Consider the following 15,009-nt stretch of genomic DNA (forward strand, 5'->3'; position numbering starts at 1 on the left):
ACGTGGAGGTCAGAGGACAACATCAACTGCTGTTCTTCAGGTGTCATACACAATGTCATTTTGAGTCAGGGTTTCTCACTGGCCTGTAACTTGCCAAGTAGGGTGGGCTGGCCATCTAATGAGCCCCAGGGATGCACATGCCTCTGCCTCTCCCATGCTGGGGTTACAAGCGAGTGGCACCACATCCTGCTCTTTGCATGTGGGTCTTGAGACCTGGGCTCAGGCCCTCAGCACTCCGATTATTGAGCTACCTCACTGGTCCAGGGGCCATTTACATTTGATGCTTCCTTTCCATTTTCTTGGCTGACTTTGATCTTAGCTGAAATTCTTCCCTTTCCATCGCTTTTAAACTATAGTTACTCTTTTAATCCACAGGTAGGACTTTAGATGTTTGTCAGTGAACTGTTGAGAGCCAGGCTTTCTCTTCACATGCATGCATGTATGTGTGTGTATGTATGTACGTACGTACGTACGTATGTATGTATGTATGTACATATGTATGTATAAATCTTCCCAGGCTCTTCTTACCCTAGCTGTTGGCTCTCCAAGGTGAGGACATTGGCCAGTTTTCTTCTAAGACATCGAAATGTTTTATCTGGCAAGGATCAGATGCTGGACCCCTCCTGCAGGGCTGACAGATCACTCACCCTGTTGTGATGTAGTCTCCTTTCATTTGGTTCCTATTACTTATATATGAAAACTGAGGTGCCAACTCTAAGACAGCTACTAATTAAACAAGGAGACTATCTTAGGCAGGTGTTAGCAATATCTAGAGTTCTCCACACCACACAACAAATTAAGCCAGCATCTCCCATTTTCCAGCCTTCTAGAAGCTGTTGGGTATAAACGCTTTTAAAGAGAGTGTCGGGCAAATAGATGATACACACTAACAGCAAGGAGGGAAGACAAAACAGAGAAATCCTGGGCTAACAAGAAAAGCAAAGGAGAAGCTGGGATACTTGTGAGAACTCGCTTCCCAAGCCACTGAGAGATGGAGGGGTGAAGTTCCCTGGCTTCTTACTAGGGTGAGCATGGTTTATGTGAAGAGAACTGCTCCCTCTAGTGGTCGGATGGCATCTTTCCTGCAGGCCCTGATAGGTAAACAGAAATAGACTCCACAGGGGCTGCAAGGAAGGTTCTTTTTCCAGGGAGTGGAAACTTTCAGTTTGGGGCTTTGGGGATTTGTTGAGAAAGACTACACAGTAGCTTCAATCCATCTAATTGTGGTGTGTTCAGAGTTGGGGATGTGGTCATCTGGCGCACAGGGGGACAAATTTGTATTGAAATAAAAATTTCAATTCTGTATCACAGCCAATGAAGGGAATATGGAGAGGCCCAAGAAGGAGATGGCAGATAAAGGACCACCTGCAGGGACAGGCGTCTCTTCCCTGGCAATTGCTGGGGGGGTCCCAAGGCCCTCTCCACACTGTTAGGAAGAAAGCCATGCAGGTGATGGAGGGAGAAACCAAGACATTTGCAAGATTGGCTTCCTATGACAAGGAGGTTAGCCCACCCCATTCTAGAAATCCATAACCTCCTTAAGGGGGCTGAATTCCCAGGGACAGCTCATTTTTCTGGAAACATCCATTGAACTCAGGTGAGGTGTTTTTTTTTTTTTTTTTCGCTATTTGTTTTGCTTTGTTTTGCCTGAAAACCAGGGCCTGACTCCTTTGCTATGACCTACTCCCACGCTACAGGAGGATCATTGTCCTTCCTGAAACTATGGGGTGACATCTTGGATACAGGATAGACAAAGCTATCATCAACCCAGCCCCAGCCCTGAGAATTTGTGAGGGGGAAGGGCAGGGAGGGAACCGGACAGAAACTGCCTCAGAGCATCAGACCAGACAGGAGACATGATCCTCAAGGCTGTGAATGACTACCACGCCAGCGGGTGCAGGTAATGAGCTCATGGAGGGACCCTGTGCTTTTAGAGAAACATGCCCAGGATCCAAAAACAAGAGAAGTTCTATACGTTTAGAATTTTTAAGAAAAAATATTCTTCTTAATTGTCTCCCTACCACTCCTGGAGCTGGTTCATTTTTCAGTATGCACCGAGTCCCTTCAGGAAAGCCTGGGGCCTCTGGAATTACAGTTGGGATGAGGTGAGTCAGCGAAGACCGAGGGGGGGGCAACGGACAGACGGACACGGGACACACCTCAGTGCTCCTTTTCCCAGACCCTAATCATTAAAAGTGACCTTGGTGGTCAAGTCTTGTGAAAGTAAGAGTCATGAGTCACAGGGCACCGGTCGGGGAGGGATGTGAGACTACCAGAGAGAAAACCTTTAATTAACCCACAAGGCCCAAGTGAGACTCCTATTGCTTGGACTAGCAGCTTGGCTTTCCAGCTGGTGGTACAACATGAAGAACCCAGGAGAGATGCGGGAACAAGAGCTTGTGGGATTCGGGACTTTGTTCCAGTTGCAGAGTGGCCCAGAGAACCCCAGACCAGCTTCTTGCTCTCCCTGTGGCTTTCTTGTCTTGTGGGATGGTTCTGTTGAAGATGGAACTTAGCAAACACCACAGAGTCCTGTCTGCAGGAGCTGTGACTGAGAGAATGGGAACAGAGGTGCAGACATCTTGTAAGAACTAAGCACTTGGTTGAGGCAACACTTGGGACAGAGGAAGGGCTTCAGAAGTGGTCTCGGTTCATAGAATACAACTCGGCCTCCTGGTCAGATAGGAAGCCCCGTTCATTCTTCAGACTGTAGGCCTATGGACAGGCCCCAGGCTGGTCACTGGAGGTGCTGTGAGATGAGGCTATGCCCAGCCATCTGAGGTAGGCACTCAGACCTGCCACAAAACAGCAACTCAGTTACCTGAGCCAAGCCTCAGTTTCCTTGCTAGTAAAGTGGGAGCACTTACTCATCCCCTGCCTCCCATCCTGGGACGCTGGGGCCTCCTAGTGAGCTAATGTCTGAGAATGTATGTACCTGATAAACAAGAAAGCACTCTACTGCGAGATACCTGTCCTGAGGCAGCAAACAGTCTATTGTCGTTAAGAATGGTGGCAGACAGGCACAGCTGGGCTGAGGTAACAGGTCTCAGCAAGGCTTGTTGGTGATGTAGGGTGGGGTGCTCTCCTCTCTTGACTTTCCAAAGGAGTGGGAGTTCTGGACAGGCCAATAGCACCAGGAAGGAGACTGTGCTTGGTCAGCGGTCCAGCTGCTCTCTCAGACAATAGGAAGCCTGAAGTTGGGGTGAGAGCTGCATGTAGTTGACTGCCCGCTTTTCAGTAGGCACCATCAGCAGGTGCCAGGTCCCAAGGAAGGGAGTCATCAAGACAGAGTGATGCTCAAAGGGCCAGCCATGGCTTTCTAACGTCCTGGGTACCATGCTGTACACTTTATGAAGGTGAGAGTGGGGAATCCCCCCTGGTAGAGCAGCAACCATCCAGATGCACTGCTTGCAGCCCCAGGAGAGCAGGAGTGTTATCGACTCCCCAGGAAGCCTGTCTGTCTGTTGGCCACGCGGGTACAAGAGGCACAACAGGCGGTCTTGTAGTAGTTGTAGACACAGAGGCGCGCCTGGACCACCACATTGCAGTTGTAGTACTTATCCTTGCAGTTCTCATCTACAGTGGGAGAGAACACAGAACACTTCTGAGCCCAAGAGGCAGCCGGGACCAGTGGGAAGAGAAAAGGTGGGGTACACAGCACTTCCTCTGGTGCTGTGTGAGCCTGCTTCTATCTATGCGTCTGTGTGAGCCCGAGTGGGCACATACAGAGACCAGAGGAGGGTATCAGGGACCTCCAGGGAGGGGCTTTGTTAAGGCTCAGCAGAAGTGGGAAGGGGTGAGAGGAGGTAATTAAGGGGTAAAATGACCCCCAAATATTATATATGCATATGAACTTGTCAAAGAATAATAAAATTCAGGAGGTTATCTGACTTTTGGCCTGAACACGCACACACACACACACACACACACACACAGAAAAAAGAAATATTTGTTCAAGAATATACAAGGAGAGTGAGCATGCCTGTAATTCCAGCACATGGGGGGCTGAAACAGGAAGACCAGGAGTCCAAGCACAGCATAGTGATATGCAGTCTCAAACAAATAATAAAGTAGCGATCATGATTAAGGGACAGGACAGGGATGAAGAATGCCGAATTTGAGGGTTTCTTCCCATACGGATGTAAGGAGAATAGAGAAAATGATCATGGAGGGTACCTAGACTTGGCCTATTTTTATGTCTTGTTAAAATGAGTTTAACTGGTGCTACTTGCATGGTTATGGGTGTGGAGTTATTTACCAGAGCGGGGGCAACTCACAGTGGCCACACCACCGAGTAAAGTGACTCTTCCTCCAGCCACCATGAGCACTGATACGCAGCTCCTTGGCTACTCAAGGGTAGGGCATCACTGGTCCTTCCTCCTTCACCTAGTTTTCTGGTCATTGAACCAGGACCTCATAGCCGGGCTGATCAGCAAGCCCAGGGAGCCTCCTGTCTCCAGGTCCCCAGAGCTGGGGTGACAGGCATGTGCCACTGCACCTGTCATTCATGTGGGTGCTGGGGATCCAAATCCAGGTCTCCATACTTGCACAGTGAGCACTCCCTGCACTGAGCCATCTCTCCTGACCTGTGAATATTTCCTCATACTTGAGCTCTATGTGATGGTGTCCTTAACCACTGTGTGGCATCTAAACTTAAGAAAATCTAGAGATTACACATAGTTCTAGCCACTTGTTTGATGGTGAGTTTATGCATTCATTTTTATTATTGGGGAGGATATTCATGTAAATGTGTAACTTATCTATTTTCTTTTTTTTATTAATATTTTTTATTTTCCATTTTAAATTTAGATAAGAAACAAGGTTGCTTCACAAGTCAGTATGAGGTCCCTCTCCCTTTCCCTCCCCTCCTCCCGTGCCCTTCCCGCATCCCCCCCCCCCCCCGTTATCCCCTCATTCCCCCAGGGAGGGTGAGGCCCTCCATGGGGGTGTCCATAGTCTGTCATTTCATATAGGGCAGGGCCTAGACCCTTTCCCAAGAGTTCAGGGTGAGAGTGCACCTCACATTGTTCTATGGGAGTCCAAAGTCCGTGTGTATACTTGGGATGGGTACTGATCTGCTGCCCAAGGCTCAATAGATTACCTAGGCCTCCTCACTGACACCCAGATTCAGGGGGTCTTGATCAGTCCCATGCTGGATTCCCAGGCTGATGCCTGGGATTCTAGAGTTAACCTTTGTCTGGTCAGCTGTTTCTGGGGTTAAACCAGCCCAGTCTTAATCCCTTTGATCATCAGTCCTCCCTCTCTGATACTGGCTTTCTTGAGTTCAGCTCAGTACTTAACCAGCCACTAAATGTAGTTTCTGTTTCCCAGACTCTCTGGCCATAGGATTGTAGGCTGGCACTCCCCAGATCTATGTCTAAAATCCATATATGAGAGAGTACATGCCATGTTTCTCTTTTTGTGACTGGGTTACCTCACTCAGGATGGTTTCTTCTAGTGTCATCCATTTGCCTGCGAATCTCATGATTCCATTATTTTTTTCTGCTGAATAGTACTCCATTGTGTAGATGTACCACATTTTCTCTATCCACTCTTCGGGTGAGGGACATCTAGGTTGCTTCCAAGTTCTGGCTATTACAAATAAAGCTGCTATGAACATAGTGGAACAGACATCTTTGTTATATGAATGGGCATCTTTTGGATATATGCCTAAGAGTGCAGTTGCTGGGTCTTGTGGTAGGTTTATTCCCATTTTTCTGAGGAATCTCCATACTGCTTTCCAAAGTGGCTGAACCAGTTGGCACTCCCACCAGCAATGGAGGAGTGTCCCCCTTTCGCCACACCCTCTCCAGCATAAATTGTCATTGGTGTTTTTGATTTTAGCCATTCTGACAGGAGTGAGATGGTATCTCAGAGTTGCTTTGATTTGCATTTCCCGGATGGCTAAGGATGTTGAGCACTTTCTCAAGTGCCTCTCAGCCATTTTAGACTCCTCTATTGAAAACTCTCTATTTAGTTCTGCAGCCCACTTTTTAATAGGGTCCTTTGCTGTTTTGGAGACTTGCTTCTTGAGTTCTTTGTAAATTTTGGAGATCAACCCTCTGTCCGATGTGGGATTAGTGAATATTTTTTCCCATTCTGTGGGCTGCCTTTTTGTCTTGCTGACTGTGTCCTTTGCCTTACAGAAGCTTCTCAGTTTCAGTAGGTCCCATTTATTAATTGTTGATCTTACTGCCTGTGCTACTGGTGTTATGTTCAGGAAGCTGTCTCCTGTACCAATTCGTTCAAGGGTACCACCCACTTTCTCTTCTAAGAGGTTCAGTGTGGCTGGATTTATGTTGAGGTCTTTGATCCATTTGGACTTAAGTTTTGTGCATGGCGATAGACATGGATCGATCTGCATTCTTCTACATGCCAGTCTCCAGTTATGCCAGCACCATTTGTTGAAGATGCTTTCTTTATTCCATTGTATATTTTTAGCTTCTTTGTCAAAGATCAGATGTTCGTACGTGTGTGGGTTAATATCGGGGTTTTCAATTCGATTCCATTGGTCTACCTGTCTATTTTTGTGCCAATACCAAGCTGTTTTCAGGACTATAGCTCTATAATAGAGCTTGAGGTCAGGGATGGTGATGCCTCCGGACGTTGCCTTGTTGAACAGGGTTGTTTTGGCTATCCTGGGTCTTTTGTTTTTCCATACAAAATTGATTATTGTTCTTTCAAGGTCTGTGAAGAACTGTGCTGGGATTTTAATGGGGATTGCATTGAATCTGTAGATTGCTTTTGGCAGGATTGCCATTTTTACTACGTTGATCCTACCTATCCAAGAGCATGGGAGATCTTTCCATTTTCTGAGGGCTTCTTTAATTTCTTTCTTTAAAGATTCAAAGTTCTTACGATACAGGTCTTTCACTTGTTTGGTTAGCGTTACCCCAAGGTATTTTATGTTGTTTGTGGCAATTGTAAAGGGTGATGTTTCTCTGATTTCTCTTTCAGCCCTTTTATCATCTGTATATAGTAGGGCTACTGATTTTCTTGAGTTGATCTTGTAGCCTGCCACTTTGCTGAAGGTGTTAATCAGTTGTAAGAGTTCCCTGGTAGAGTTCTTTGGGTCACTGATGTAAACTATCATATCGTCTGCAAACAGTGAAAGTTTGACCTCTTCCTTCCCAATTTGTATCCCCTTGATCCCCCTTTGTTGTCGTATGGCAATAGCTAGAACTTCAAGTACCATGTTGAAAAGGTATGGAGAGAGTGGACAGCCTTGTTTTGTTCCTGATTTTAGAGGAATTGCGTTGAGTTTCTGTCCATTTAGTTTGATGTTGGCTGTTGGTTTACTGTATATAGCTTTTATTATGTTTAAGTATGTCCCTGTTATCCCAGATCTCTCCAAGACCTTTATCATGAAGGGGTGTTGGATTTTGTCAAAGGCTTTTTCAGCATCTAGTGAGATGATCATGTGATTTTTGTTTTTCAGCTTGTTTATATGGTGGATTACGTTGATGGATTTTCGTATGTTGAACCATCCCTGCATTCCTGGGATGAAACCTACTTGGTCGTGGTGAATGATTGTTTTGATGTGTTCTTGGATCCGATTTGCCAGTATTTTATTGAGTATTTTTGCATCAATGTTCATGAGGGATATTGGTCTGAAGTTCTCTTTCTTAGTTGTATCTTTGTGTGGCTTGGGGATCAAGGTTATTGAAGCCTCATAGAAAGAGTTTGGCAAAGACCCTTCTGCTTCTATTGTGTGGAACACTTTGAGAAGAATTGGTATAAGCTGTTCTTTGAATTTCTGGTAGAAGTCTACACTGAGGCCATCTGGACCTGGGCTTTTTTTGGTTGGGAGACTTTTGATGACAGCTTCTATTTCCATAGGGGTTATAGGTCTATTTAAGTTGCTTATCTGTTCTTGATTTAGTTTTGGCAATTGATAGCTGTCCAGGAAGTCATCCATTTCCTTTAAATAACTTATCTATTTTCTATTGGTAGACATTCATTTCCATTTTTCAGTTATAAAAATGATCTTTTAAGCATTAAAAAAGTCTTCTTTCTGGGTTTTGAGATACATACAGCATTACTAGATGAGATGGCTGCCTTCCAAACTATGTGAAGCTATTTGAATTTCTTTTGGCAGAACAGCAGAATTCCACTTTTTGTGACAGGGGAATGGGAAGAGGACAGGGTCTCATGTAGCCTCAGCTGATCCTGATACTGGAGGATGCCGTTGACCTGACCCTCCTTGCCTCCATCTCCCAGCTGTGTGCCACCATAGCTGGTTTATTGTGCTGGAGCTCAATCTCAGGACACTGTGCATGCAAGGCCAGCATTTTGCTGGCTCAAGTGCACCCCCAGATACGCAGACCTGTCCCCAACCCTGGGTTGTATTTTGGCCTGTCTAGAGAATGCAAAATGATCCCTGAGTGAGATGGAGCACACTGTATCAGTGTTTACCGCTCAGGCTCCCTTGCTGGGGGCAGCTCTCCTTTGTCTTGTAGACTCACGAAGTCCTCTCTATGCAACAGATCCAAAGCTTTACTGGTTCCTGTTTTGCAAGTATCTTCTCTGGCACAGAGTTCTTCCTGGCACTTCCTTTATGATGTCACGTGATAAGCAGATAGTTGACACATTACTGGAATTCTAGTATTTTCCCTTGTGGTTTGGGCTGTGGGGTTTTTGTTTAAGAAATTCTTCCCTACTTTAAGAGAAATTTGTTTTTCCTCAAAGTCTTTTCTTAAATTTAAAAATTTCTGATTATATTTATTTCTCTAATTCACCAAGAACTGGTGGTGGTGGTGGTGGTAATGGTGGCGTGTGTGTGTGTGTGTGTGTGTGTGTGTGTGTGTGTGTGTGTGTATGTGTGTGTGGTGTGTGCTGAGAGGCAGGAATTTAATTTGACTGTTTCTCTGAATACATAAAAATATGTGAACTGTTTCATTACCATTTGATTAAAGGTTCATTTTTCCCCAAGACTTATATGCTGACCCCATCACATAGCAAGCCATCTTTGGTTCATTTGGGAACTTTCTATTTTATATTTTTAGCTTGTTCATCTCTCCCTGTGCCAACACGCCTTGATTTGTGGCAGGATAAGTTCCCCATCACTGTTCATCCTCAAAATTGCCCTGGCTATCCTTTGCTTTTCTTATTCAATATAAAAATTTTGCTATATCAACTCATGTTTGATATACCCAATCAAAAAAATCCTGAATGGATTTTGATTAACATCACTTGAGGGCTGGGGAAATGGCTCAGGTGGTACAGGAGTTACTGTGCAAGCCTGAGGACCTGGGTCTGATCCCTAGACTCACATGAAAGAGCTGGGCATGTAGTCCATGCTTGTAATCCTGGGACTGGGAGACTGAGACAGGTGGACAGATAGCCTAGCCTACTCAGCCAGGCACAGGCCAGAGAGACTCCGTCTTAAAATAAACACATACAAAGCAAAAGAAGGTAGAGGGTAAGGAGGAAGAGGTGTGAGAACACGCTTGAAGGACATCTTAGGAAAATGTGTTATAATCAGTAGGAAGGACTCTGTGGGCAGGAGGCTCCAGAATAAATAGGGATAGAATTCCCATGGCTGGGTCATGCACACAGCTACTTATTTATTTGTCTTGGCAATACCACACAGTTGAAGTGATTTAAATTTGGATCTCCAATTGTTCCTTGCATTGCTTTTTATAAAATACAACATCAAAAGGGAAAGTTGTCTCAGGCACACAGGCGTGGGTAACTGAAGATGATGAAAACTGCCATGTCCTTGGAATTGACTGTGTAGGCTTCAAAGCAAGGAGTGGCTTCCATAGCCAGTGCACGTATTCTGTAGACCCATCTCTCGGGCAGTACCTGCTTGTCAAAGATTTCTCGCTAATAAGATGTGAGAGGGGTTTTGTTTTTGAAACAGGTCTGTACATGTCCCTGGCTGGCCTTGAACTTGATATGTAAGAGATGATGATCTTGATCTTCTGAGTCTCCTGCCTCCAGGAAGGTTAGAATCACAGGCACTTGCCACCACACCTGCTTTCTATGGTGCTGGGATCAAACCCAGGGCTTTGCAAATGGCAGGCAAGTGTTCTGATACTGAGCCACAGCCATGACTTTTCTTTAAAAACCACTCTGGTTTGGTCGTCTAGATTTAGCTATGCTGTCTTTTGGGGAGGTATTTCACTTCCAATATAAAACCCAATAAAGGGGAAGAAAAGGGTAACAAAATAGAATATATAAACAAAACTTTGATATGTCTCAAAACGACTCTGCCAAAGACAAAGCTGCTAACAATGTCCAGACCTGGAGCCCACATTATGAAACTCAGAGGACATCCTAACAGGTTGTCGTCTTAAACTATGCAATTATAATATCCAAAGCACCCTGAGGGCCCTCCCCCTACCTCCGCCCACTGCCATGGCTGTGTACAAGGTCACAGAGAGAACTGGCCGTGCCGTTTTCACACTGGATAACTTGACAGAGCTTTCTCTTTTCTCCCAGATGGGAACCCCAAACTCACCAACTTCAGGGACACAGTCCTGAGGGTTACAAGATTCTCTCTCTTCTGGTTTCAACTGGGGGTCACAGAGGCTACCTGGGGTCATGTCATCAGACAGACACCGCACTTCCCGGACCCGGAATCCACCCTGACAGCTCTTGGAGCACTGTGAAGCAATAAGAGGGAAACCATCAGGTTTCTCATCAGCCTGTTAGCTTCCCACACCAGAGTCAGGGGGAAATGTAAGCATCTCTAAAAGGGAAATTGAGCACTAAAATTCGCCTCCACATGCTCGCTGACCAATTCCAGCACCCAGCAGCTCGCTGCATTGTACTGTCTGTGTGTCCCCACCCCACTCCTTGTAGTGTTTTGAGGGAGTTCTGGATTCCCATCACAACTTCCATAATATTTTAATTTATGATTCCAGAAAAGTACCATTGCTATACTTTATTGTTTCCAAATCTATATATTAGTGATTTTAGTCTTTTTGTTTTTTGTTTTTGTTTTCCCCTGAGACAGGGTTTCTCTGTAGCTTTGGATCCTGTCCTGGTACTTGCTCTGTAGATCAGCTTGGCCTCAAACTCACAGAGGTCCCCCTGACTCTGCCTCCTGATTAAATGTGTGTACCACCACTACTCAGCTTCTATTTTTTTTCAATTTTGATAATCTTATCTATTTTAAAAATAGTTTTTTCTTTTCCTTAAAAATCACCCTCAAGTTGAAGGGAAGTAGAGACGGAAGGGTTTCCAACTGATAAATAAAAAGCATTATTTAAAAAAAAACTAAGCAAAACCGGGGGCTGGAGAGATGGATCAGAGGTTAAGAGCACTGGCCGGTCTTCTAGAGAACCCAGGTTCAATTCCTGGTACCCACATGGCAGCTCACAACCATCTGTAACTCCAGTCCCAGGAGATCTGATGGCCTCTTGTGGGTATTTTATGCAAGTGGTTCATAGACATACATGTAGGCAAAACATCCATACATATTAGATTAAAAAATAAGCAAAAATTTAATAATAATAATAATAATCATCATCATCATCATCTTAGAATCCATATCCTAGTTACACTTTACAGTTGGTTGATGCTTTTATGATTCTTAATCTAAACCAACAGGTCTCTGTTCCATTGCCTTATGCTTGCTTATTTTTTTAAAATATTTTATTTATTTATTGTGTATACAGCCTTCTGCCTACAGGTCAGCAGAGGGCACCAGATCTCAATCAACATGGTTGTGAGCCACCACGTCGTTGCCGGGAATTGAACTCAGGACCTCTGGAAGAACAGTCAGTGCTCCTAACCGCTGAGCCATCTCTCCAGCCCCCTATGCTTGCTTATTTTTAACTTTTAAAAGATACAACAATTTTTCTTCAACATGGGGGTCTCACTATGTAGCCCTGGCTGGCCTGGAACTCACTATATAGACCAGGCTGTCCTTGAACTCACAGAGATTACCTACCTCTGCCTCTTGAGTGGATTAAAGGCATGTGCCACCACTGCGCCTAGCTCTCTACTTCATTTCTGAGATAGGATCTCTCACTGAATCTTAAGCTCTGCGTTCAGCTAGCCTGGCTGGCCAGTGAGCCCCAGGGATCCCCCTGTCTCCACCTCCCCAGTGTTGGGTTGCAGGTGCCTGCTGCTGGGCCTGCTTACAATATAGCAGTGCAAGCATTATCCCACTTCAGCCACCATTCTCTGCATCAATGTTTGCAAACTGCAACCCAAGGACACCTGTACGCTGCTTGTTAAATGCACAAATTTCTTAGCCAGGAGGGGCCCAGAATTGGTCTTTTCAAGCAAGACCCCCAGATACGCCCTAAAGCTCAAGAATCACTGCATTATGAACACGTCTGTGTAGAAACCCAAATCCGAAAGCTTCAGGCTTCCCCGACTGAACAGGGTCCCCTTACTATGACTGCCTAAAGTAGATTGGTACAACAGGACATCTAGAGTTTCTTCTTGGGTTGGGCCCAGGACCCTGCCTGGAGTCATCTGTGGGTGACTGTGACTTACCATGCTCCATTCTGTGCTAAACCACTTAGCTCCACAAGGCTTGAGGTGGCAGGCCTGCTGGCTCGGGGGCCTCTCCAGGAAGGAGCACTCATAAGGGTCCAGCACTTCAAAGGTGTCTGCATTCTTCCCAACACAGATCACCTCCCTCTGCTGTGTCCCACTGCCACACTCCACGGAACACTGGAGAAGAAGCATACACAGTCACGTGATGCAAAGGGGCAAGAAAACCTCGTCCCTGGAGGGACACCCTCAGTTCTTCCACCGAGGCAGATGAAAGGGAGCAAGACAGAATATACAGGAATGGAAGGTGGCAAATCACTGGTGAAGTCCATTGTTGTTGAGGAATAGGGGTAAAATGTTTCTGCACAAGAGAGAAGGCATGAATTCAGACCCCCAGCATCCATGTAAAAGGCCGGTTGTGGCTTTCAGTGCTGGGTGGCAGAGACAAGGGGGACCCTACAGACTTGCTGGTCAGCCAGGCTAGCTAACTAGTGAGCTCTAGGGTTAGAGAGAGAATTTGTCTAGAAAAATAGTATGTAGAGGAGACATTGACATTGGTCTGTGTGAGGCCCTGACGAGTTGTTGGTGCAACTGATAGCTGACCCGCAGCCCTGTTTGTGGGACCAAGAGTCAGGGGAGGTGGGCCAGGGCCTCAGTGGGCTCTCAAGGACATGGAGTGACACCCCAAGGACGGATCCGTTTTTGCCTGTGGGAGCAGCGGTGGTGGTATCTGCAGGAATGACATCAGCCGCACTACTCACGGTACTCTCTGGAACACCCACTGCCTTTTCTCCACCATTGCTTGTCTCCCCAGAGGGCAGTGCTGTACCTGCTGCCCAGTTTTGATCTGGACTTAGAAATAACCTTGGGTCACACTAGCTGGCAGTCCCATGGCTGGCAGACCCGCTCCCATCCGGTTCACTGTCCAGCATCTGCTGGGTGAGTGTGGGCCATAAGCACACTCTTGGCACACGGTTAGGGACAAAGGCACGGCCCAGCTGCCAGGTAAAAAATGAATACACACAGAGACAGATCTAATTTTGACTAAGTGCTTCCCCACTGCCAGCCATGGACGACACCCCGTGTGACCCGACTCCCAGGCTCTCTGTGACAGCTAACCTTGGCTTGACACAACTTCAGTTGAAGTGTTGCCTCCATCAGATTGGCCTGTGGTCGTTTTCTTGAGCATTAGTTGATGTAGGGGGCCCAGCCCACTGTGGGTGGTGCGGTCTCTAGGCGGGTAGACCTGGGCTGAATAAGAAGGCAGCTGATTCTGCCTGAGGGAGCCAGAAAGCAGCAGGCCTCTGAGCTTTCTGCCCTGACTTCCTTCAATGATGGCTGGTGACCAAGGAGCATCGGATGAAATGTACCCTCTCCCCACCAAGTTGGTTTTGGTCAGAGTGTTTTGTTATAGCCACAGGAAAAGTAGGGTACCTCCTGACAGCCCAAGGAGAGTGTCATTGTCCTCTGTGTATTGAGTCAAGGAAGCAGACTCAGGGAGGTGAAATTACCTCACCAAGTCAGGACTCCCGTGAGACTGGAGCTGAGTTCAGTTACATGGGCATCCAACAGGGGTGCTCATGAAAGTAGCGCTGAATGAGCTTCAATCCATTCTCTCTGAATCTTTTGAATTGCACAGACTTTATCAAAACAGTAAAGAAAATCAAAGAAAACATTTTCCCATGCTGTTAACGTAAAAACAATTCACTGAAATAGTTGGGACTATAAAAAGTATATATGTATTTCAAGACAAGGTGTCACCTAGCTCAGGCTGGCCTTGAACTCCCCATGTAGACAAAGATGATCTTGAACTTCTGATCTTTCTGCCTCTACTTCCCAAGTTCTGGGATTACAGGTATGCACAACATGCCTGATTTTATGTAGTGCTGAGAACTGAACCTAGGGCTTCATGTATGTTAGTCAAATTCTCTGAACCATATCTCCAGTATGAATATGAATATATATGCAGGTAAAACCCCATATATATGTATACACATGATATGGGGTTTTACCTGCATGTATATATGTATACCACATGAGTGCCTGATACCCACAGAACCAGAAGAGGGTGTCAGATGTCCTGGAACTGAAGTTAAGATGGTTGTGATCCACCATGTGTGTACTAGGAACAGGTCTTTGGCCGAGCAACAGTGCTCTTCCCTGGTGAGCCATCTCCCAAACAGCCCTCCAGCCCCAGTTTTTACAGTTTCATACTCTGTCATTGGCTACTGTATTATGTGCACCTAGGATACCCTAATAGCCATATATATATATATTTTTTGAGATAGCATTGTGTGTAGATGAGACTGGCCTTGAGTTTGCTATCTTTCTGCCTTAGCCTCTTGGGTGTTAGGATTACAGGCATCTCACCATCCCTGGCTTGAATGCTATTATGTGTCTCGCCATTCCTGCTTGATTGTTGTCATGGTTACAGGTGTGTCTCTCCATCCTTACTTGACTGTTGTTATAATTGTGACATTTTACTGGATAACAATAAGTGATAACCTTCTGAGATCATGAGCATTCCTGTTGAAGAAGTATTTTTTTTCCCTT

General features: G+C 45.8%; 1 protein-coding gene across 3 annotated transcripts in view; it reads right to left on the reverse strand.

The window, feature by feature from the left end:
- Positions 1-2,264: 2,264 nt before the first annotated feature.
- Positions 2,265-15,009, reverse strand: part of Thsd4 (thrombospondin type 1 domain containing 4) — a 544,450-nt gene continuing 531,705 nt past the window's right edge. For 2 of the 3 annotated variants that reach the window (XM_013117385.3, XM_005075596.4), the window contains 3 exons: positions 12,457-12,636; positions 10,466-10,610; positions 2,265-3,576 (listed from right to left, as the gene is read on the reverse strand). In XM_013117385.3, the coding sequence (XP_012972839.1) occupies positions 3,434-3,576; positions 10,466-10,610; positions 12,457-12,636 (468 nt within the window). In that variant the 3' untranslated portion in view covers positions 2,265-3,433. The remainder of the gene's footprint in view (positions 3,577-10,465; positions 10,611-12,456; positions 12,637-15,009) is intronic. The other variant, XR_005874742.1, reaches the window with a different exon arrangement.

The sequence above is a fragment of the Mesocricetus auratus genome, unplaced genomic scaffold, assembly GCF_017639785.1.
Source record: "Mesocricetus auratus isolate SY011 unplaced genomic scaffold, BCM_Maur_2.0 Super-Scaffold_100691, whole genome shotgun sequence".
Lineage (NCBI taxonomy): Eukaryota > Metazoa > Chordata > Mammalia > Rodentia > Cricetidae > Mesocricetus > Mesocricetus auratus.